This window comes from Pleurodeles waltl, chromosome 5 (assembly GCF_031143425.1).
Source record: "Pleurodeles waltl isolate 20211129_DDA chromosome 5, aPleWal1.hap1.20221129, whole genome shotgun sequence".
NCBI classification, from domain to species: Eukaryota; Metazoa; Chordata; class Amphibia; order Caudata; family Salamandridae; genus Pleurodeles; species Pleurodeles waltl.
Window position 1 is genome coordinate 1013600940 of NC_090444.1, and position 24240 is coordinate 1013625179.

General features: G+C 46.9%; 1 protein-coding gene across 6 annotated transcripts in view; it reads right to left on the reverse strand.

Moving 5' to 3' along the window:
* SASH1 (SAM and SH3 domain containing 1) overlaps nt 1-24240 on the reverse strand; it is a 536180-nt gene that overhangs the window by 33732 nt on the left and 478208 nt on the right. For 5 of the 6 annotated variants that reach the window (XM_069235189.1, XM_069235188.1, XM_069235187.1 and 2 more), the window contains one exon: nt 22964-23083. In XM_069235189.1, the coding sequence (XP_069091290.1) occupies nt 22964-23083 (120 nt within the window). The remainder of the gene's footprint in view (nt 1-22963; nt 23084-24240) is intronic. The other variant, XM_069235186.1, reaches the window with a different exon arrangement.

Consider the following 24240-nt stretch of genomic DNA (forward strand, 5'->3'; position numbering starts at 1 on the left):
GACTCCATCTTCGATTGTTTTTCCCCGCAGAGGGTGAGGTAGGAGTTGAATTGTAGTAATAGTGCCCATGCAATGGAGTGACTAAGTATGCACTTATTTAAGGTTGAGATGATACATATATAAATAATTGAAGGTAACTTCCAAACTGCTACAGGCTCCCGGGGAGGCGGGTGGGCACATGCGAATCTACTGCGACTGATGCCACGAACAGATGTACACTGGGTAAGTGACATTTTCAGTTCGATGGCATCTGTCGCTGTAGATACGCATGTTCTGCAATAGACTAGTAAGCAGTTATTTCCCCAAAAGCGGTGGATCAGCCTGTAGGAGTGGAAGTAGTCTGAAATAATGTCCTTAATACAGCTTGACCTACTGTGGCTTGTTGTGCGGATAACACGTCTACACAGTAGTGCTTGGTGAATGTGTGAGGCGTAGACCATGTGGCTGCCTTACATATTTCTTGCATTGGGATGTTTCCTAGAAAGGCCATGGTAGCACCTTTCTTTCTGGTTGAGTGTGCCCTTGGTGTAATGGGCAGCTGTCGTTTAGCTTTAAGGTAGCAGATTTGGATGCATTTAACTATCCATCTGGCTATACCTTGTTTTGAAATTGGGTTTCCTGCATGAGGTTTTTGAAATGCAATAAAGAGTTGTTTAGTCTTTCTGATGTTCTTTGTTCTGTCAATGTAATACATTAATGCTCTTTTGACATCTAATGTATGTAGTGCCCTTTCAGCTACGGTATCTGGCTGTGGAAAGAACACCGGAAGTTCCACTGTTTGATTTAGATGGAACGGTGAAATAACCTTTGGCAAAAATTTAGGATTGGTCCTTAGGACGACTTTATTTTTGTGTAGTTGTATAAAAGGTTCCTGTATAGTAAACGCCTGAATCTCGCTTACTCTTCTCAGGGAAGTAATGGCGATGAGAAATGCCACCTTCCAGGTTAGGAACTGTATGTCGCAGGAGTGCATGGGTTCAAAAGGTGGACCCATAAGTCTAGTTAGGACAACATTTAGGTTCCATGAAGGAACAGGTAGTGTTCTTGGTGGTATAATTCTCCTAAGGCCCTCCATGAATGCTTTAATGACTGGTATTTTATATAGGGAAGTTGAATAGGTAGTCTGCAGGTATGCAGATATTGCTGCAAGGTGAATCTTAATGGAAGAGAAAGCTAGGTTAGATTTTTGTAAGTGAAGCAAGTAACCCACTACATGTTCTGGAGTTGTGTGTAATGGTTGTATTTGATTAATATGGCAGTAGCAAACAAACCTCTTCCATTTACTTGCATAGCAGTGCCTGGTGGATGGCCTTCTTGCTTGTTTTATGACTTCCATACATTCTTGGGTAAGATGTAAGTGCCCGAATTCTAGGATTTCAGGAGCCAGATTGCTAGATTCAGCGATGCTGGATCTGGGTGTCTGATCTTTTGGTTGTGCTGTGTCAACAGATCTGGCCTGTTGGGCAATTTGATGCAGGGTACCACTGATAGGTCTAGCAGCGTTGTGTACCAGGGTTGCCTTGCCCAAGTTGGTGCTATCAATATGAGTTTGAGTTTGCTTTGACTGAGTTTGTTTACCAGGTAAGGAAGGAGAGGGAGAGGAGGAAAAGCGTAAGCAAATATCCCTGACCAGTTCATCCATAGGGCATTGCCTTGGGATTGTTTGTGTGGGTATCTGGATGCGAAGTTTTGGCATTTTGCGTTCTCCCTTGTCGCAAACAAGTCTATCTGAGGTGTTCCCCAGAGTTTGAAATAAGTGTTCAGTATTTGGGGGTGAATTTCCCATTCGTGGACCTGTTGGTGATCTCGAGAGAGATTGTCTGCGAGTTGATTTTGTATCCCTGGTATAAACTGTGCAATTAGGCGAATTTGGTTGTGAATTGCCCAATGCCAAATTTTTTGTGCTAACAGGCTTAACTGCGTGGAGTGCGTCCCTCCCTGCTTGTTTAGATAATACATTGTTGTCATGTTGTCTGTTTTGACGAGAATGTATTTGTGAACTATTATTGGTTGGAAAGCTTTTAGTGCTTGAAAAACTGCAAGAAGTTCTAGGTGATTGATATGCAGTTTTGTTTGATGTACGTTCCATTGTCCTTGTATGCTGTGTTGATCGAGGTGTGCTCCCCACCCTGTCATGGAAGCATCTGTTGTTATTACGTATTGTGGCACTGGGTCTTGGAAAGGCCGCCCCTTGTTTAAATTTATGTTGTTCCACCACAGAAGCGAGAGGTAAGTTTGGCGGTCTATTAACACCAGATCTAGAAGGTGACCCTGTGCTTGAGACCACTGTGATGCTAGGCATTGTTGTAAGGGCCTCATGTGCAGTCTTGCGTTTGGGACAATGGCTATGCATGATGACATCATGCCTAGGAGTTGTAATACCATCTTTGCTTGTATCTTTTGTGTTGGATACATGCGTTGTATGATGGTGTTGAAATTTTGAATTCTTTGTGGACTTGGAGTGGCTACTCCTTTTGATGTGTCTATTATGGCTCCCAGGTATTGTTGTACCTTGCGTGGCAGAATTTTGGATTTTGTGAAATTGACGGTGAACCCTAGTTTGAAGAGGGTTTGTATGATATGATTTGTGTGATTTGAGCACTCTATTAACGAATGGGCCTTGATTAGCCAGTCGTCTAGATATGGGAACACATGTATTTGCTGTCTTCTGATGTGTGCAGCGACTACCGCTAGACATTTGGTAAAGACTCTTGGTGCGGTTGTTAATCCGAAAGGCAGTACCTTGAATTGGTAATGTATTCCTTTGAATACAAACCTTAGGTATTTCCTGTGCGATGGGTGTATTGGTATATGGAAATAAGCATCCTTGAGGTCTAAAGTTGCCATGTAGTCGTGCAGCTTTAGCAATGGCAATACTTCTTGTAGTGTGACCATGTGGAAGTGGTCTGATTTGATGAAAGTGTTGACTACTCTGAGGTCTAGGATTGGTCTCAGTGTTTTGTCCTTCTTTGGTATCAGAAAGTACAGTGAGTAAACTCCTGTGTTTATTTGTGTGTTTGGCACTAATTCGATTGCATTCTTTTGCAATAGTGCCTGCACTTCTATCTCTAGGAGATTGGAATGGTGTGTTGTTAAATTTTGTGCTTTTGGTGGTATGTTTGGAGGGAACTGTAGAAATTCTATGCAGTAACCATGTTGGATAATTGCTAGAACCCAAGTGTCTGTAGTGATTTTCTCCCATGCTCTGTAATAATGACCTATTCGTCCCCCCACTGGTGTTGTGTGGAGGGGGTGAGTGACATGTGAGTCACTGTTTAGTAGTAGGGGTTTTGGGGCTTTGGAATCTTCCTCTATTTCTAGGGAATTGCCCTCCTCTATATTGTCCCCGAAAACCTCCTCTATACTGTCCTTGGTAACTGGACGGTGTGGCTTGTGAGGTGCTGGCTTGTGTGCTTTGACCCCGAAACCCCCCTCGAAAGGGCGTTTTACGGAATGAGCTGTAATTCCCTCTGCTCTGCGGGGAGTAGAGTGCGCCCATGGCTTTGGCAGTGTCCGTATCTTTTTAGAGTTTCTCAATCGCTGTGTCCACTTCTGGACCGAACAGTTCTTTTTCATTAAAAGGCATATTGAGAACTGCTTGTTGAATCTCTGGTTTAAATCCAGACGTTCGGAGCCATGCATGCCTTCTGATAGTTACAGATGTATTAATTGTCCGTGCAGCTGTATCTGCAGCGTCCATGGAGGAGCGGATCTGGTTGTTGGAGATGGCCTGTCCCTCCTCAACCACTTGTTTTGCCCTATTTTGGAAGTCTTTGGGCAGATGTTCAATGAGATGTTGCATCTCGTCCCAGTGGGCTCTGTCATAGCGCGCAAGTAGTGCCTGGGAGTTCGCGATGCGCCACTGGTTTGCAGCTTGTGCTGCGACTCTCTTACCAGCTGCATCAAACTTGCGGCTTTCTTTATCTGGGGGTGGTGCATCTCCAGATGTGTGAGAGTTGGCCCTTTTCCTAGCTGCTCCTACAACAACAGAGTCTGGTGGCAGCTGTGTTGTGATGAAAGCCGGGTCCGTAGGAGGCGGCTTATACTTTTTTTCCACCCTTGGTGTGATTGCCCTACTTTTGACCGGGTCCTTAAATATGTCTTTTGCGTGCCGGAGCATACCAGGGAGCATAGGCAGGCTTTGGTAGGAGCTGTGGGTGGAGGAGAGTGTGTTGAACAAGAAATCATCCTCGACCTGTTCTGAGTGGAGGCTTACGTTGTGAAATTGTGCTGCTCTAGCCACCACCTGAGAGTACGCGGTGCTGTCTTCTGGTGGAGATGGTTTTGTAGGGTATGCCTCTGGGCTGTTATCTGACACTGGGGCGTCGTATAGGTCCCATGCGTCCTGGTCTTGGTCACCCTGGCTCATGGTGGTGTGAGCTGGGGAGTGTGATGGCGTTTGTGCTGGTGAAACGTTAATCACGGGCGGAGGAGAGGGTGGTGGTGTAACTCTTTTCACCACTTTTGGTTGTGGTGCTTGTTCCGTCTGGAACTCCAACCTTCTCTTTCTCCTAATGGGGGGAAGGGTGCTTATTTTTCCTGTCCCCTGCTGAATGAAGATACGCTTTTGCGTATGGTCCGCATCAGTTGCTTGTAGCTCTTCCTCAAACCTATGCTTCTGCATTTGGGAGGTTAGCGAGTGCTCTTCTGTATAAGAGCCTGAAGCTGGGTCGCTTGCAGTTTGTTTCGGCATCGAAACTTTGTCTGCGTGTTTTTTCGGCTCCGAGGTGACTCTTTTCCTTTTCGGGGCCGAAACCTCTCGGCGTCGATCTGTTTCGGTGCCGCTGTCTCGGCGTCGAGCCGTGTCCACACCGGCATCTCGGTGTCGAGGCTTGTCTCCAGCACTTTCTCGGTCCCGAGAAGGCTGCGTGCCGGTGTCTCGACCGGAGTCGGACGATCTCGGCACTGTTTGGGCCTTTTTCGGTGCCGACGGTCGGTCACCGATTTTATGGGTTGAGCCATGGCCTGGTGGCAGTGGCGTCCCCTGGGCCTTGTAAATGTTTCTTTGTGTGGTTTTCGACGTCTTACTCACGGTTTGTGTATCGTCGAATCCTTCGGAGTCTGAGTCTTGGATCGAGAAGGTACCTTCCTCTTCCTGTTCCTCGAACTCCCGTCGGGCTGTCGGTGCGGACGCCATTTGAAGTCTTCTGGCTCGACGGTCTCGGAGTGTTTTTCGGGACCGGAACGCACGACAGGCCTCGCAGGTGTCTTCGCTGTGCTCAGGTGACAGGCACAGGTTGCAGACCAAGTGTTGGTCTGTGTAGGGGTATTTATTGTGGCATTTGGGGCAGAAACGGAACGGGGTCCGTTCCATCGGCGTTCTTCAGCACGCGGTCGGGCCGACCAGGCCCCGACGGAGGATCGAAAAACTACCCCGAAGGGCACCGGAGCTCTTCGATCTTCGATGCGGTGTTGAATCTAAGTACGCCGATCCCGAACGCAACAATACCGACGAAAATCTTCCGAAATTAACTATTTTTTCTGTTCCGAAACTCGGAGCGACAGGAACACGTCCGAACCCGATGGCGGAAAAAAAACAATCGAAGATGGAGTCGACGCCCATGCGCAATGGAGACAAAAGGAGGAGTCACTCGGTCCCGTGACTCGAAAGACTTCTTCGAAGAAAAACAACTTGTAACACTCCGGCCCAACACCAGATGGCGAGCTATTGCAGAACATGCGTATCTACAGCGACAGATGCCATCGAACATCTAGTTTTGGAGGATTCCTTCTATATGGTAAGTTCATTATTGACTTTCTTAGGATCCGCAAACATCTCCAGGAGTACTCCCTGAAATTTACGAATATTGTAGCTTCCCAGGAATACTCTTAAAGGGTAACCTTTTCTCCTGCAGATTTTTCAGATTGGAAATCAATGTGTAACCGAAGTTCAAATGTATTTATACATTTCATGTTTTTCTTATTTTTTCAAGTGGTGAACCTCTTACCCCAACTCCCACAGCATTTGAGTGTGTCACTGTCCAAATCTCATCATGGAAACATTGTAAACATAGCAATACAATTGTAGAATTAACTGTTTCCAGAGTGGAAAAAGCCATGTAAAATGTTTACAAATGAGTTTATTGGTGTTTCATGCACCTTACTTATTCTTCTTACCCTCTGCCCACTAAGGTTCCTCTGTCCACCCTTAAAAATTAATTTAGGAATACGGTATGAGCTACATCGATTCACTTCAACTGTCATAAGTGTCCTTTTTAAGTCTAAAACAGCGCCAGTCCTGATTCAATGAACCATAGTGTCAGCTTTAAAGGCCTATTTTTGCCAACTAAGTTATGCTTACAAGTGTAATTTGTGAATTGGGATCGTTGAGCAGACGTATGACAGGAGCAGTGAACTGTGAACTTTAATTCATTTCACCACTTAAAGGTATTTCAGACTTTCACAGAAACAAAAGATATTTCAAGGGAACATTATTTTGTTCTGCTTTCTTTCTCTTCTACTTTAATTTGGAGCATAAACCAGCTATTGAAAGCAATGGCTCTCTTTTTCATTTTTATGCAGGCCCACCTTCTCAGGAAAGGACAACTTTAGACGCATTTATTAAAATGACAAACCTGTGATTGCAACATTTGTATTTCTAATATTATTTAAATCGAGAATGCAGCACATCTCCTTTACAAAAGTGCATTGTAGGAAGCTGGCTCTGTATATACTATATCAAAGTGAGATATAGTGTGCACAGAGTCCAGGGGTTCCCTAGAGGCTTAACAGAAGGCAAAAGTAGATAATACTAATGCTCTATTTTGTGGTAGTGTGGTCAAGCAGTTAGGCATATAAGAGGGTGGTGCCAACCATTTGTTGTACACACACACACACACACACACACACACACACACTAGAAGAAGCACACACTCACTGACTCAACTGCAGACCAATGGTTTTTAATATAGCAAAAATATATTTTCTTTATTTTTAGAACCACAAGATTCAAGTTGCAGGTAAGTATTTCAATAGTTCCGTATTTTACACATACATCAATAGCACTTTTTTAAAATTGATAAGTTATACAGTTTTTCAAATATTGGCAATTATCGGTTTCAAAAACTGACAATTTTCAGATTGATTTGCATGCAAGTACAACACTTACAGTTCCAGTCTCCAGGAGTTAGGAAGTACACAGGTTGGGGTTCAAGTTAACCCTAAACTTCCATTACCAGTAACACAGGGCCGGCTGGGTGCAGAGATCAAAGTGTAGGAAAAATTAACATGGGCTCCTATGGAAAATGGGGGGCATTCATTTTCAGCTCTGCAGGCAGGGTAGTAAGTGCCCGCATCTTCTTAGGGCAGACCTGGGGGGTTTAGAGGAGCACTGGGGGGGAGCAACAAGTAGGCACCAAACATACACCCTCAGCGGCGCTTAGGCGGCCAGGTGGAGGGTAAAACAAGGTGTCGGGTCTCCAATGATTCTCTATGAGGGAACCCCAAGGGTCACTCAAAGGCAGCAGGCAAGGTCCAGGAGGTCGTCTCGGGCAAAACACAGGCTGGACAGGGAAGAGGGCTGCCTGCTGAATGTTGCTGCAGTGGGGGTCGGTTTCTCGAAGGCCTGGGTGCTGCAGGGGCAGTGTGTCTTTAGGAGTTGTATATCTTTGTCCAGAGCTTTTGCGGTCAGGGAGGTCCTCGGGATTCCCTCTGCAGGCGTCATCGTGGAGGGGTGAAGAGATCAACCAAGGGTGGGCACTTGCTCAAAATCGCCTGAGGATCCCCTCTAGTTAGTTGGGCCACCTGGACATGGGAATCAGGTGAAGAGTGGTCAGGACTCACGCATTCGGAGTGGGGTTGGAATCCTTAGTTGTTGTTTCTTCTTTGGACAGGGTCGCTGTCCACGGGAGTTCTTAGTCCTTTTGGCTGCAGGGCAGTCCTCTGGAGCTTGGCAGAGGTCGCTGGTCCCGCTGGATGCGTCGCTGTGCTGGTGCAGGTTCTTTGAAGCAGGAGACAAGCTGGTAGGGCTGGGGCCAAGTCAGTTGTCGTCTTCCTTCTTCTCTGCTGGGGGTTTCATCTTAGCAATTCTTCTTCTTGTCAGGTCATCAGAAATCTGGTGAGCTGGGTTCAGGGGAGCCCTTAAATACAAGATTTAGGGGTGTTACAGGGGTCAGAGAGCAGGAGCCAATGGCTACTGTCCCCGATGGTGACTACACCCTCCCGGTGTCCACTCCCTTTGGGGAGGGGGGAACAAATCTAACCCTATTGGTCCCTGTCCTTTAGACCAAGATGGAGGATTCTGCAGGGAGGGGGTCACGTCGGCTCTAGACACCTTAGGAGTGGTCCCAGCTGAAGTGGTCACTGTTCCGTGTTTTTCCTAAGTTTCCCGCCAGACTTGCCGCCACAAGTGGGGCTTTGTCATGGGGCGGGCATATCCACTAGCTGGAGTGTACTGGGGCACTGTAACATGAGGCCTGAGCCTTTGAGGCTCACCGCCAGGTGTTACAGTTCCTGCAGGGGGGTGGTGTGAAGCACCTCCACCCAGAGCATGCTTTGTTTCTGGCCTCAGAGCACAAAGGCCCTCACCCCATGGGGTCAGAAATTTGTCTGCTAGTGGCAGGCTGGCGCCGACCAGCCAGTCCTACACTAGAGGATTGGGTAAAATACAGGGGCATCTCTAAGATGCCCTCTGTGTGCTTTTTAGAATAAATCCAACACTGGCATCAGTGTGGGTTTATTGTGCTGAGACATTTGGTACCAAACTTACCAGTACACAACAAAGTTATTATGGAACTGTGGAGTTCATAATGACAAACTCCCAGACCATATACTTAATATAGCCACACTGCACTTAAAATGTCTGAGAATGGACTTAGACACTGTAGGGCTTATTGCTCATGGAGCTATGTCCTCATCTGTGGTATAGTGCACCCTCTCTTAGGGCTGTAAGGCCTGCTAGAGGGGTGACTTACCTATGCCACAGGCAGTGTTTTGTGGGCATGGCACTCTGAGAGAGATGCCTTTTTCTACCCACCAACACACACAATCTGCAATGGCAGTGTGCATGTGCTTGGTGAGGGGTCCCTTAGGGTGGCACAACACATGCTGCAGCCCTTAGGGACCCTCCCTGGTCACAGGGCACTTGGTGCCACTGGTACCTTTTACAAGGGACTTATCTGTGTACCAGAGATGTGTCAATTGAGGAAACAATGGTACATTTTTAGGGAAAGAACACTGGTGCTGAGGAGTGGTTATCAGGATCCTAGCACACTCTCAGTCAAGTCAGCATCAATATCAGGCACAAAGGGGAGGGGGTGGGGGATAACTGCAACAAGGGCCAGTTTCCTACACACATCATTTAGAACAAAAGGAAGGGTAAGGCAAGGCAGACCTTACAATCTCCCCATACTAGACACTTTTGTAACCCCTCTTGGTAGCTCTACCAGCAGAGGAACTGAGCTTAGAAGTGGACGTACCATTAGACAAAATTGTCAAAATCGACTAGGCCTTGCCATCATGCCCAAACTTTGAGTCCCTGATGTTTCCTCATTGCTGCTCATGTACCTCTAAATTGAAGTGGCAGGTTCCCCGCACTGTGCAGCCATCTTTACAAGCTCAAAACTCGTTGCTCCGTGAAAATCACTCCGCTGCACTTCTGAACTTTACCAGCACCCAAACCCATAATGAGGGAGAAAGAAACAAGCATTGGCAAAGCCAATAAGTCTTGCCTATGCATCAGCTATTAGCTATGCCTTTCAACCTTTCTGTACAGCAGCACAGAAGCTGTGCAGCATGGCTAAAAGATAGAAAAAAAGCACCATAACAGCCAGCACTGAACAAGGGGAGGGTGGGAAGGAAGAAGCATGACAGACTAACTAGGGTAGGGAGGGAAGAAGCTATTGGAAGCAAGACTGACAATGACAAATGACTGGGGATGAAGAAAAAGAAATAGTACCTCAATCACAGCGCAAGCAGTGGAAAGGCACTAATCAAAATTAAGCAATCAATAACTGGTCTATGCTCCACACGAATGAAGATGAAGTGAAAGTGGCACACACTGGCCAATTAGAAGACAGCTATTCGAAATGACAATGAGGTCAACAAATAGTAAGCAATGGGCTGGTTACATGCCCCTTTTAGTAAACAAAATCTCCCTTGTATTAGAGGAGACCAAAAAAAGGATCAGGTTTGCAAATTGGGGCAGTTTTGAACTTAACACGTTATATAAGTGTTTTGCGAGCTATGGAAGATTGCATGAAGGTGAGCTCACTGTTTTAATATCAGGGAAATCAACAGTAAAAAAAAGGAGGAAAAAAAACAGTGCAGCACTGTCCTGTCCTGTCTGACCAACCCGTCAGGCACCACCTGACTGCCCTATAAGCCAGTCTGAACCTGGGCAACAGTGATGAATCTACTACCAACGCATGATATTTCCACTTCAACTAGGCCCCTCCCAAACTGCAGCTAGATTGGGTGGTAAGGGACCTGGGCCATGCAAACTGATGGTACGAGCCTCCATCGTGTGGCTTATACCATTGCCAATCATGCAATGATGTTATACTGTTATTCATTCCTCCCTCAGATTGCACTCAAACCTCAGTGCATTACATTCCCTCCTCCAACGGTTCATTTGACTGCAATTAAACAAAGGACTAGAAGTAATTACCTACCCACAAAGTCCCCCATTTTTACTAAACATTTTCCAAGGTGTGCACTTGAAAGGACAAACAAGCTGATTAAATCAGTGACTGTATGCTGCAGGCGACTAGAGTGATAAAGTATGGCACACGTTTTTCATTCTCACTCATTTGTAGTCACAATAGGAAACACACTCTTACTTCTGCCCAGTATCATTACAGCACCTCAAAAATGCCCTCGGGCTCACAAGATTTCATCTATCATTGTTTCGTCCTTTATCTTGGCCATACTTTACTTTTACATACGACATGGTGCTAAATGATTGGAAGTAAACATGGTATGATGCAGTATTGAAAAAAGGCATGAGACAGCTGTTGGGTGGACTCTTGCCCCGTGTGACACATTAAAGAAGTCTAGGCTTATACCAACTTCAAACAATATCCCTATGTAAATTTTTCATGCAAGACTTATTTTCACAGTGAAAAACAGAAAGACACAAACTCACTCAGCAGATGGATGCAGTGCATCAATTGTGAATTAGCAGATGTGTTCCTAGAAAGTCCAACCTTGCCGCTAAAACAGCTTATCAGGAAAGAAATCAGTATCTCTTCCACTCACTGTATAAGACAAATGTTCTGTAATCGTGAATTACCCTCCACTCCCAGAGCCTTTAATGGCCCTTGGGGCCCCAACTCTTGGGGCCAGCTCACTTGAAGTGCTCTAATGAGCCCACACCGGGATACAGTGCTTTCCCTGTCTGCACTGGCACGACCAGGAAAATGAGTTTGCTCCAGTCTGGCGGTGGGATTTTCTAATCTCTCGCCAAACGTGAGCACTCTACTCACAACATTATGCTATACATTTATAGAGCCATATGTGCAAAAGAAGCTTGGATGATGGCATCATTGATATCATCAATAATGTAATGATGTAATTTGAAAGGTCATTATTAAAATCATAAATGATGTCATAGAACATTTCATGAATGATGCAATGGGTGAGGTCATAAGCAGTGCATGACGAGGGTGCAAGGCTTAGTTAGCTCTGCTCACTATGACTGTTGAATTTCTGTGTATTGAGTTCAAAATGTTAATGTTGTGACTGACATTCATCTAACTATAACGCCTCTTTAACCTTTTGTAAGGAAATGCCTCCTTGGCATGGTTGCCCCCTGACTTTTTGCCTTTGCTGATGCTATGTTTACAATTGAAAGTGTGCTGAGGCCTGCTAACCAGGCCCCAGCACCAGTGTTCTTTCCCTAACCTGTACTTTTGTATCCACAATTGGCAGACCCTGGCATCCAGATAAGTCCCTTGTAACTGGTACCTCTAGTACCAAGGGCCCTGATGCCAAGGAAGGTCTCTAAGGGCTGCAGCATGTCTTATGCCACCCTGGAGACCTCTCACTCAGCACAGACACACTGCTTACCAGCTTGTGTGTGCTAGTGAGGACAAAACGAGTAAGTCGACATGGCACTCCCCTCAGGGTGCCATGCCAGCCTCTCACTGCCTATGCAGTATAGGTAAGACACCCCTCTAGCAGGCCTTACAGCCCTAAGGCAGGGTGCACTATACCATAGGTGAGGGTACCAGTGCATGAGCATGGTACCCCTACAGTGTCTAAACAAAACCTTAGACATTGTAAGTGCAGGGTAGCCATAAGAGTATATGGTCTGGGAGTCTGTCAAACACGAACTCCACAGCACCATAATGGCTACACTGAAAACTGGGAAGTTTGGTATCAAACTTCTCAGCACAATAAATGCACACTGATGCCAGTGTACATTTTATTGTAAAATACACCACAGAGGGCACCTTAGAGGTGCCCCCTGAAACTTAACCGACTATCTGTGTAGGCTGACTAGTTCTAGCAGCCTGCCACAAACCGAGACATGTTGCTGGCCCCATGGGGAGAGTGCCTTTGTCACTCTGAGGCCAGTAACAAAGCCTGCACTGGGTGGAGATGCTAACACCTCTCCCAGGCAGGAATTGTCACACCTGGCGGTGAGCCTCAAAGGCTCACCTCCTTTGTGCCAACCCAGCAGGACACTCCAGCTAGTGGAATTGCCCGCCCCCTCCGGCCAGGCCCCACTTTTGGCGGCAAGGCCGGAGAAAATAATGAGAATAACAAGGAGGAGTCACTGGCCAGTCAGGACAGCCCCTAAGGTGTCCTGAGCTGAGGTGACTCTAACTTTTAGAAATCCTCCATCTTGCAGATGGAGGATTCCCCCAATAGGGTTAGGATTGTGACCCCCTCCCCTTGGGAGGAGGCACAAAGAGGGTGTACCCACCCTCAGGGCTAGTAGCCATTGGCTACTAACCCCCCAGACCTAAACACGCCCTTAAACTTAGTATTTAAGGGCTACCCTGAACCCTAGAAAATTAGATTCCTGCAACAAGAAGAAGGACTGCCCAGCTGAAAACCCCTGCAGCGGAAGACCAGAAGACGACAACTGCCTTGGCTCCAGAAACTCACCGGCCTGTCTCCTGCCTTCCAAAGATCCTGCTCCAGCGACGCCTTCCGAAGGGACCAGCGACCTCGACATCCTCTGAGGACTGCCCCTGCTTCGAAAAGACAAGAAACTCCCGAGGACAGCGGACCTGCTCCAAGAAAAGCTGCAACTTTGTTTCCAGCAGCTTCAAAGAACCCTGCAAGCTCCCCGCAAGAAGCGTGAGACTTGCAACACTGCACCCGGCGACCCCGACTCGGCTGGTGGAGATCCGACACCTCAGGAGGGACCCCAGGACTACTCTGATACTGTGAGTACCAAAACCTGTCCCCCCTGAGCCCCCACAGCGCCGCCTGCAGAGGGAATCCCGAGGCTTCCCCTGACCGCGACTCTTTGAACCTAAAGTCCCGACGCCTGGGAGAGACCCTGCACCCGCAGCCCCCAGGACCTGAAGGACCGGACTTTCACTGGAGAAGTGACCCCCAGGAGTCCCTCTCCCTTGCCCAAGTGGAGGTTTCCCCGAGGAATCCCCCCCTTGCCTGCCTGCAGCGCTGAAGAGATCCCGAGATCTCTCATAGACTAACATTGCGAACCCGACGCTTGTTTCTACACTGCACCCGGCCGCCCCCGCGCCGCTGAGGGTGAAATTTCTGTGTGGACTTGTGTCCCCCCCGGTGCCCTACAAAACCCCCCTGGTCTGCCCTCTGAAGACGCGGGTACTTACCTGCCAGCAGACCGGAACCGGGGCACCCCCTTCTATCCATTCTAGCCTATGCGTTTTGGGCACCACTTTGAACTCTGCACCTGACCGGCCCTGAGCTGCTGGTGTGGTGACTTTGGGGTTGCTCTGAACCCCCAACGGTGGGCTACCTTGGACCAAGAACTAAGCCCTGTAAGTGTCTTACTTACCTGGTTAACCTAACAAATACTTACCTCCCCTAGGAACTGTGAAAATTGCACTAAGTGTCCACTTTTAAAACAGCTATTTGTCAATAACTTGAAAAGTATACATGCAATTTTTATGATTTGAAGTTCCTAAAGTACTTACCTGCAATACCTTTCGAAGGAGCTATTACATGTAGAATTTGAACCTGTGGTTCTTAAAATAAACTAAGAAAAGATATTTTTCTATATAAAAACCTATTGGCTGGATTTGTCTCTGAGTGTGTGTACCTCATTTATTGTCTATGTGTATGTACAACAAATGCTTAACACTACTCCTTGGATAAGCCTACTGCTCGACCACACTACCACAAAATAGAGCATTAGTATTATCTATTTTTACCACTATTTTACCTCTAAGGGGAACCCTTGGACTCTGTGCATGCTATTCCTTACTTTGAAATAGCACATACAGAGCCAACTTCCTACATTGGTGGATCAGCGGTGGGGTACAAGACTTTGCATTTGCTGGACTACTCAGCCAATACCTGATCACACGACAAATTCCAAAATTGTCATTAGAAATTGATTTTTGCAATTTGAAAAGTTTTCTAAATTCTTAAAAGACCTGCTAGGGCCTTGTGTTAGATCCTGTTTAGCATTTCTTTTAGAGTTTAAAAGTTTGTAAAAGTTTGAATTAGATTCTAGAACCAGTTGTAGATTCTTAAAAAGTATTCCAACTTTTAGAAGCAAAATGTCTAGCACAGATGTGAATGTGGTGGAACTCGACACCACACCTTACCTCCATCTACAGATGAGAGAGCTAAGGTCACTCTGTAAACTAAAGAAAATAGCAATGGGCCCCAAACCTACCAAAGTACAGCTCCAGGAGCTTTTGGCAGAGTTTGAAAAGGCCAACCCCTCTGAGGATGGCAACTCAGAGGATGAAGATAGTGACTTGGAGGGAAATTCCCCCCCTCCAGTCCTACTTAGGGAGAGCAGGGCTTCTCAAGCCCTGACTCCACAAATAATAGTCAGAGATGCTGGTTCCCTCACAGGAGGGACCAACAACTCTGAAATCACTGAGGATAACTCCAGTGAAGAGGACATCCAGTTAGCCAGGATGGCCAAAAGATTGGCTTTGGAAAGACAGATCCTAGCCATAGAGAGGGAAAGACAAGAGATGGGCCTAGGACCCATCAATGGTGGCAGCAACATAAATAGGGTCAGAGATTCTCCTGACATGTTGAAAATCCCTAAAGGGATTGTAACTAAATATGAAGATGGTGATGACATCACCAAATGGTTCACAGCTTTTGAGAGGGCTTGTGTAACCAGAAAAGTGAACAGATCTCACTGGGGTGCTCTCCTTTGGGAAATGTTCACAGGAAAGTGTAGGGATAGACTCCTCACACTCTCTGGACAAGATGCAGAATCCTATGACCTCATGAAGGGTACCCTGATTGAGGGCTTTGGATTCTCCACTGAGGAGTACAGGATTAGGTTCAGGGGGGCTCAAAAATCCTCGAGCCAGACCTGGGTTGACTTTGTTGACTACTCAGTGAAAACACTAGATGGTTGGATTCAAGGCAGTGGTGTAAGTAATTATGATGGGCTGTACAATTTATTTGTGAAAGAACACCTGTTAAGTAATTGTTTCAATGATAAACTGCATCAGCATCTGGTAGACCTAGGACCAATTTCTCCCCAAGAATTGGGAAAGAAGGCGGACCATTGGGTCAAGACAAGGGTGTCCAAGACTTCAACAGGGGGTGACCAAAAGAAAGGGGTCACAAAGACTCCCCAGCAGAAGGGTGATGAGACAACCAAAACTAAAAATAGTAAAGAGTCTTCTACAGGCCCCCAAAAACCTGCACAGGAGGGTGGGCCCAGAGCCTCTTCACAAAACAATGGGTACAAGGGTAAAAACTTTGATCCCAAAAAGGCCTGGTGTCATAGCTGTAAACAGCATGGACACCAAACTGGAGACAAGGCCTGTCCCAAGAAAGGTTCCACTCCAAACTCCCATCCAGGTAACACTGGTATGGCTAGTCTCCAAGTGGGATCAACAGTGTGCCCAGAGCAAATCAGGGTCCACACTGAAGCTACTCTAGTTTCTGAGGGTGGGGTGGATTTAGCCACACTAGCTGTCTGGCCGCCTAACATGCAAAAATACAGACAGCAACTCTTAATTAATGGGACTAGAATAGAGGGCCTGAGGGATACAGGTGCCAGTGTCACCATGGTGACAGAGAAACTGGTTTCCCCTGGCCAATACCTGACTGGAAAAACTTACACAGTCACCAACGCTGACAATCAGAGAAAAGTACATCCCATGGCAATGGTTACTTTAGAATGGGGAGGGGTCAATGGCCTGAAACAGGTGGTGGTCTCCTCAAATATCCCAGTGGACTGTCTGCTTGGAAATGACCTGGAGTCCTCAGCATGGGCTGAGGTAGAGCTAAAAACCCATGCAGCAATGCTGGGTATCCCTGAACTGGTGTGTGTGAAAACAAGAGCACAATGCAAGGCACAGGGTGAAAAAGTAGAGCTGGAGTCTGGAAAAATGGCCCAGCCTACCAAGAGAACAGGAAAGTCAGTTGGGAACCCAACTGCAACACAGCAAAAGAAAGGGAACCTCTCTTCTCAGGAAGAAGTTCTGCCCTCTGAGGGAACTGAGCCTTTGGAGCTTGAACCTTATCAGGTTGAGCTCTTAGGCCCAGGGGGACCCTCAAGGGAAGAGCTGTGTAAGGGACAAGAAACCTGTCCCTCTCTTGAAGGCCTTAGGCAGCAAGCTGCTGAAGAGTCCAAAGGCAAGGAAAATGGAACACATAGGGTCTATTGGGAAGATGGGCTCCTGTACACTGAGGCCAGAGACCCCAAACCTGGTGCCACTAGGAGAGTGGTAGTGCCTCAGCTGTTCAGAGAGTTCATCCTAACATTGGCCCATGACATTCCCCTTGCTGGACATTTGGGACAAACCAAGACGTGGGAGAGGTTAGTCAACCACTTCTACTGGCCCAATATGTCCAGCATGGTTAAGGAGTTTTGCCTCTCCTGCCCCACCTGTCAAGCCAGTGGTAAGACAGGTGGGCATCCAAAGGCCCCCCTCATTCCACTTCCAGTGGTGGGGGTGCCCTTTGAAAGAGTGGGTGTGGACATAGTTGGTCCACTAGAACCTCCCACAGCCTCAGGAAATATGTATATCCTGGTAGTAGTGGATCATGCTACCAGGTATCCTGAAGCTATTCCCCTTAGGTCGACTACTGCCCCTGCAGTAGCCAAGGCCCTCATTGGTATCTTTACCAGAGTGGGTTTCCCTAAGGAGGTGGTGTCTGACAGAGGTACCAACTTCATGTCAGCATACCTAAAGCACATGTGGAATGAGTGTGGAGTGACTTATAAATTCACTACACCTTACCATCCACAAACTAATGGCTTAGTTGAGAGATTCAACAAGACATTAAAAGGCATGATCATGGGGCTCCCAGAAAAACTCAAAAGGAGATGGGATGTCCTCCTGCCATGTCTGCTTTTCGCTTACAGGGAGGTACCACAGAAGGGAGTAGGGTTCTCACCCTTTGAACTTCTGTTTGGTCATCCTGTAAGGGGACCACTTGCCCTTGTTAAAGAAGGCTGGGAGAGACCTCTCCATGAGCCTAAACAGGACATAGTGGACTATGTACTTGGCCTTCGCTCTAGAATGGCAGAGTACATGGAAAAGGCAACCAAAAACCTTGAGGCCAGCCAACAGCTCCAGAAGTTTTGGTATGACCAAAAGGCTGCACTGGTTGAGTTCCAACCAGGGCAGAAAGTCTGGGTTCTGGAGCCTGTGGCTCCCAGGGCACTCCAGGACAAATGGAGTGGCCCTTACCCAGTACTAGAGAGGAAGAGTCAGGTCACCTACTTGGTGGACCTGGGCACAAGCAGGAGCCCCAAAAGGGTGATCCATGTAAACCGCCTTAAGCTCTTCCACGACAGGGCGGATGTCAATCTGTTGATGGTAACAGATGAGGATCAGGAGGCAGAGAGTGAACCTCTCCCTGATCTTCTGTCATCAGACCCAAAAGATGGTACAGTAGATGGAGTGATCTACTCAGACACCCTCTCTGGCCAACAGCAAGCTGATTGTAGGAGAGTCCTACAACAGTTTCCTGAACTCTTCTCCTTAACCCCTGGTCAGACACACCTGTGTACCCATGATGTGGACACAGGAGACAGCATGCCTGTCAAGAACAAAATCTTTAGACAATCTGACCATGTTAAGGAAAGCATCAAGGTGGAAGTCCACAAGATGCTGGAATTGGGAGTAATTGAGCGCTCTGACAGCCCCTGGGCTAGCCCAGTGGTCTTAGTCCCCAAACCTCACACCAAAGATGGAAAGAAAGAGATGAGGTTTTGTGTGGACTACAGAGGGCTCAATTCTGTCACCAAGACAGATGCCCATCCAATTCCAAGAGCTGATGAGCTCATTGATAAATTAGGTGCTGCCAAATTTCTAAGTACCTTTGACTTGACAGCAGGGTACTGGCAAATAAAAATGGCACCTGGAGCAAAAGAAAAGACAGCATTCTCCACACCTGATGGGCATTATCAGTTTACTGTTATGCCCTTTGGTTTAAAGAATGCCCCTGCCACCTTCCAAAGGTTGGTGAATCAAGTCCTTGCTGGCTTGGAGTCCTTTAGCACAGCTTATCTTGATGATATTGCTGTCTTTAGCTCCACCTGGCAGGATCACCTGGTCCACCTGAGGAAGGTTTTGAAGGCTCTGCAATCTGCAGGCCTCTCTATCAAGGCATCCAAATGCCAGATAGGGCAGGGAACTGTGGTTTACTTGGGACACCTTGTAGGTGGAGGCCAAGTTCAGCCACTCCAACCCAAGATCCAGACTATTCTGGACTGGGTAGCTCCAAAAACCCAGACTCAAGTCAGGGCATTCCTTGGCTTGACTGGGTACTACAGGAGGTTTGTGAAGGGATATGGATCCATTGTGACAGCCCTCGCTGAGCTCACCTCCAAGAAAATGCCCAAGAAAGTGAACTGGACTGTGGACTGCCAACAGGCCTTTGACACCCTGAAACAAGCAATGTGCTCAGCACCAGTTCTCAAAGCTCCGGATTATTCTAAGCAGTTCATTGTGCAGACTGATGCCTCTGAACATGGGATAGGGGCAGTTTTGTCCCAAACAAATGATGATGGCCTTGACCAGCCTGTTGCTTTCATTAGCAGGAGGTTACTCCCCAGGGAGCAGCGTTGGAGTGCCATTGAGAGGGAGGCCTTTGCTGTGGTTTGGTCCCTGAAGAAGCTGAGACCATACCTCTTTGGGACTCACTTCCTAGTTCAAACTGACCACAGACCTCTCAAATGGCTGATGCAAATGAAAGGTGAAAATCCTAAACTGTTGAGGTGGTCCATCTCCCTACAGGGAATGGACTTTATAGTGGAACACAGACCTGGGACTGCCCATGCCAATGCAGATGGCCTTTCCAGGTTCTTCCACTTAGAAAATGAAGACTCTCTTGGGAAAGGTTAGTCTCATCCTCTTTCGTTTGGGGGGGGGGTTGTGTAAGGAAATGCCTCCTTGGCATGGTTGCCCCCTGACTTTTTGCCTTTGCTGATGCTATGTTTACAATTGAAAGTGTGCTGAGGCCTGCTAACCAGGCCCCAGCACCAGTGTTCTTTCCCTAACCTGTACTTTTGTATCCACAATTGGCAGACCCTGGCATCCAGATAAGTCCCTTGTAACTGGTACCTCTAGTACCAAGGGCCCTGATGCCAAGGAAGGTCTCTAAGGGCTGCAGCATGTCTTATGCCACCCTGGAGACCTCTCACTCAGCACAGACACACTGCTTACCAGCTTGTGTGTGCTAGTGAGGACAAAACGAGTAAGTCGACATGGCACTCCCCTCAGGGTGCCATGCCAGCCTCTCACTGCCTATGCAGTATAGGTAAGACACCCCTCTAGCAGGCCTTACAGCCCTAAGGCAGGGTGCACTATACCATAGGTGAGGGTACCAGTGCATGAGCATGGTACCCCTACAGTGTCTAAACAAAACCTTAGACATTGTAAGTGCAGGGTAGCCATAAGAGTATATGGTCTGGGAGTCTGTCAAACACGAACTCCACAGCACCATAATGGCTACACTGAAAACTGGGAAGTTTGGTATCAAACTTCTCAGCACAATAAATGCACACTGATGCCAGTGTACATTTTATTGTAAAATACACCACAGAGGGCACCTTAGAGGTGCCCCCTGAAACTTAACCGACTATCTGTGTAGGCTGACTAGTTCTAGCAGCCTGCCACAAACCGAGACATGTTGCTGGCCCCATGGGGAGAGTGCCTTTGTCACTCTGAGGCCAGTAACAAAGCCTGCACTGGGTGGAGATGCTAACACCTCTCCCAGGCAGGAATTGTCACACCTGGCGGTGAGCCTCAAAGGCTCACCTCCTTTGTGCCAACCCAGCAGGACACTCCAGCTAGTGGAATTGCCCGCCCCCTCCGGCCAGGCCCCACTTTTGGCGGCAAGGCCGGAGAAAATAATGAGAATAACAAGGAGGAGTCACTGGCCAGTCAGGACAGCCCCTAAGGTGTCCTGAGCTGAGGTGACTCTAACTTTTAGAAATCCTCCATCTTGCAGATGGAGGATTCCCCCAATAGGGTTAGGATTGTGACCCCCTCCCCTTGGGAGGAGGCACAAAGAGGGTGTACCCACCCTCAGGGCTAGTAGCCATTGGCTACTAACCCCCCAGACCTAAACACGCCCTTAAACTTAGTATTTAAGGGCTACCCTGAACCCTAGAAAATTAGATTCCTGCAACAAGAAGAAGGACTGCCCAGCTGAAAACCCCTGCAGCGGAAGACCAGAAGACGACAACTGCCTTGGCTCCAGAAACTCACCGGCCTGTCTCCTGCCTTCCAAAGATCCTGCTCCAGCGACGCCTTCCGAAGGGACCAGCGACCTCGACATCCTCTGAGGACTGCCCCTGCTTCGAAAAGACAAGAAACTCCCGAGGACAGCGGACCTGCTCCAAGAAAAGCTGCAACTTTGTTTCCAGCAGCTTCAAAGAACCCTGCAAGCTCCCCGCAAGAAGCGTGAGACTTGCAACACTGCACCCGGCGACCCCGACTCGGCTGGTGGAGATCCGACACCTCAGGAGGGACCCCAGGACTACTCTGATACTGTGAGTACCAAAACCTGTCCCCCCTGAGCCCCCACAGCGCCGCCTGCAGAGGGAATCCCGAGGCTTCCCCTGACCGCGACTCTTTGAACCTAAAGTCCCGACGCCTGGGAGAGACCCTGCACCCGCAGCCCCCAGGACCTGAAGGACCGGACTTTCACTGGAGAAGTGACCCCCAGGAGTCCCTCTCCCTTGCCCAAGTGGAGGTTTCCCCGAGGAATCCCCCCCTTGCCTGCCTGCAGCGCTGAAGAGATCCCGAGATCTCTCATAGACTAACATTGCGAACCCGACGCTTGTTTCTACACTGCACCCAGCCGCCCCCGCGCCGCTGAGGGTGAAATTTCTGTGTGGACTTGTGTCCCCCCCGGTGCCCTACAAAACCCCCCTGGTCTGCCCTCCGAAGACGCGGGTACTTACCTGCCAGCAGACCGGAACCGGGGCACCCCCTTCTATCCATTCTAGCCTATGCGTTTTGGGCACCACTTTGAACTCTGCACCTGACCGGCCCTGAGCTGCTGGTGTGGTGACTTTGGGGTTGCTCTGAACCCCCAACGGTGGGCTACCTTGGACCAAGAACTAAGCCCTGTAAGTGTCTTACTTACCTGGTTAACCTAACAAATACTTACCTCCCCTAGGAACTGTGAAAATTGCACTAAGTGTCCACTTTTAAAACAGCTATTTGTCAATAACTTGAAAAGTATACATGCAATTTTTATGATTTGAAGTTCCTAAAGTACTTACCTGCAATACCTTTCGAAGGAGCTATTACATGTAGAATTTGAACCTGTGGTTCTTAAAATAAACTAAGAAAAGATATTTTTCTATATAAAAACCTATTGGCTGGATTTGTCTCTGAGTGTGTGTACCTCATTTATTGTCTATGTGTATGTACAACAAATGCTTAACACTACTCCTTGGATAAGCCTACTGCTCGACCACACTACCACAAAATAGAGCATTAGTATTATCTATTTTTACCACTATTTTACCTCTAAGGGGAACCCTTGGACTCTGTGCATGCTATTCCTTACTTTGAAATAGCACATACAGAGCCAACTTCCTACACCTTTATTTTATTTTTGTGATAAAAAAATAATTTAAAAAACAGATCTTTTTTTCACACCCAACTATAACGTTACTATAACCTTTGTTTTTTTTCCAATCAATATATACTTATTTAGTTATATTCTAGTCCTCTGTGAAACTGTTCTGGATGGAAAAAACATAGTTCTATTTCTATGGCAGTCCAGTTTTCCAGTCTAATAGTCTAGTCACCCTTTGCCTGAAATATATCACTGCCTGAGCTCTATATGATGAAGTCTGCTTATTTTGTTACATAAAAAGGCTGCTAAAAACAATGGATTTGAGGAAAATAAGTGAACATAACAGAAAACAGACTAGTCAAAATCTCAAGGTTTCACAATCAACAGTGTCAAATGCTATTGATCTTTTATGAAGATACCTACCTGGAATAACTGATGTATGGCTTGGTATTTAGCATAGATTCACATAATCTGCCATATTCTGAAATCTAGCGGTTGGATGTAACATTTTAAGAATTGGTGTGCAAAAGTTCGTTATTTCCAGAACCAAGAGGAAAGGGTTTCTAGATCTCGAAAGCCCTTAGAAGCCATACCAATGGCAGATGTGAGCTGTATTATGCTAGCAACATAGCTGTAATTCCTTTTTTCGCATAGTAAAAATTCACAGCAGGATTCCAATAGCGACCTGGCCACACAAATGGAAGGGGACACACAGGAAGCTGAGTGATGGCAACCCAGGGACAATGAGAACACTTCGACCTTCTCAGCAAATAGACAGCGCATGCTACCACTTCATTAGGCACTGGACATGAGAAAAGGTTACACACACCATTACCGTTCTCTTGGTTATCACTACTTTCATAGCAGCCTGAATCCCTCGGGGAACGTCCACTTGAGCCCTGGCCATCTTGAAGCAGCTTTTCCTGAGACCCTGTCTGGTCACTGTTACCTGGGGAACAGAAGAAAAGTAAATCAGGAAACTGAAGGAATGGGCGTTTGCCTACAAAAATGCATATTATTTCAAAAAGACACACTACACAATATTGATTTATTGTGCTGGAATCCAGTGACATCGGTATGTGTCATTCCATAGCCTGGAACTAAATCGAAATTGAAAAGGGATTGGGAACACGGTACTGAAAATAGAGAAAACTAGGAAAACCACCTTTAAAAATCTCTAATTTGTGTAAAACAAATGAAGTGTTGTTCTCGTGTTTCTGATACAATCCTGAAAACAGCCAGCGATCAGCTGCAATTTTCTAATGTGTAACTTGATATTCAGTAAGTTTTCACTTTTGAATAACACTTGAAAAAACCGGTCTGGTGAATGCTGAATACATTCTCTTTTACTGCGGCCCGGTTTGTAAATATTCTGTTATTACTCGTGTAGTTATACTGGTCGGTGTTATGTCCTTTTTGGTTATTGCCCTTTGTGGAGGGCTAAACGTTTTGAATTTTAGCTTTCCAGGTCTATAAGAAGGCCTGTGTTTTCCCCCATGGTTATTAATTATGCTGTTTTTTGTTTATTTTGGTTGCAGACGTTTGGCCTCAGTTGGTGGCTGCATGCAAGCGTCTTGCCTGGTGGGTGGTTGATAACAAGTGTTCTTTGGTGTCCACTTTTGGCAGTGAGTTTGAATCCACTTCAGACAGCAATGAGGGCACATATGCACATCATGGGAAAGAGTGTAATGCAGAACTCTAACCACGGGTGATCACTGGAAGTGTTGGGCTTATAGGGAAGAATAACAGCAATATGTTAAGACAACAATATTTCTTAGGTGAAGAAACCGTCAACAATAAGTTGTAACAATAAACTGGTACAGTCTTCTTACCAGTGGGCAGGATGTCTTGGCATCAAACGCAAAATGGCAAAAGGCACTAATGCCACTGCCCATTATACATAGGCAGCAGCAAATTTTAATGCAGACTTTTACTATATAATGTGGATTTTTACTCCTATTCTCAGAAAAATAACGCATTAATAAAGTCACACAATCATTATGAAAAAAATGCAAAAACATTTACATGAAACAAAACGGTTCAAGCCTTCTAGGAACATAAAATCTATAACTTCTGGGAACGATGACCAAACAAAAGCCTCGTTGC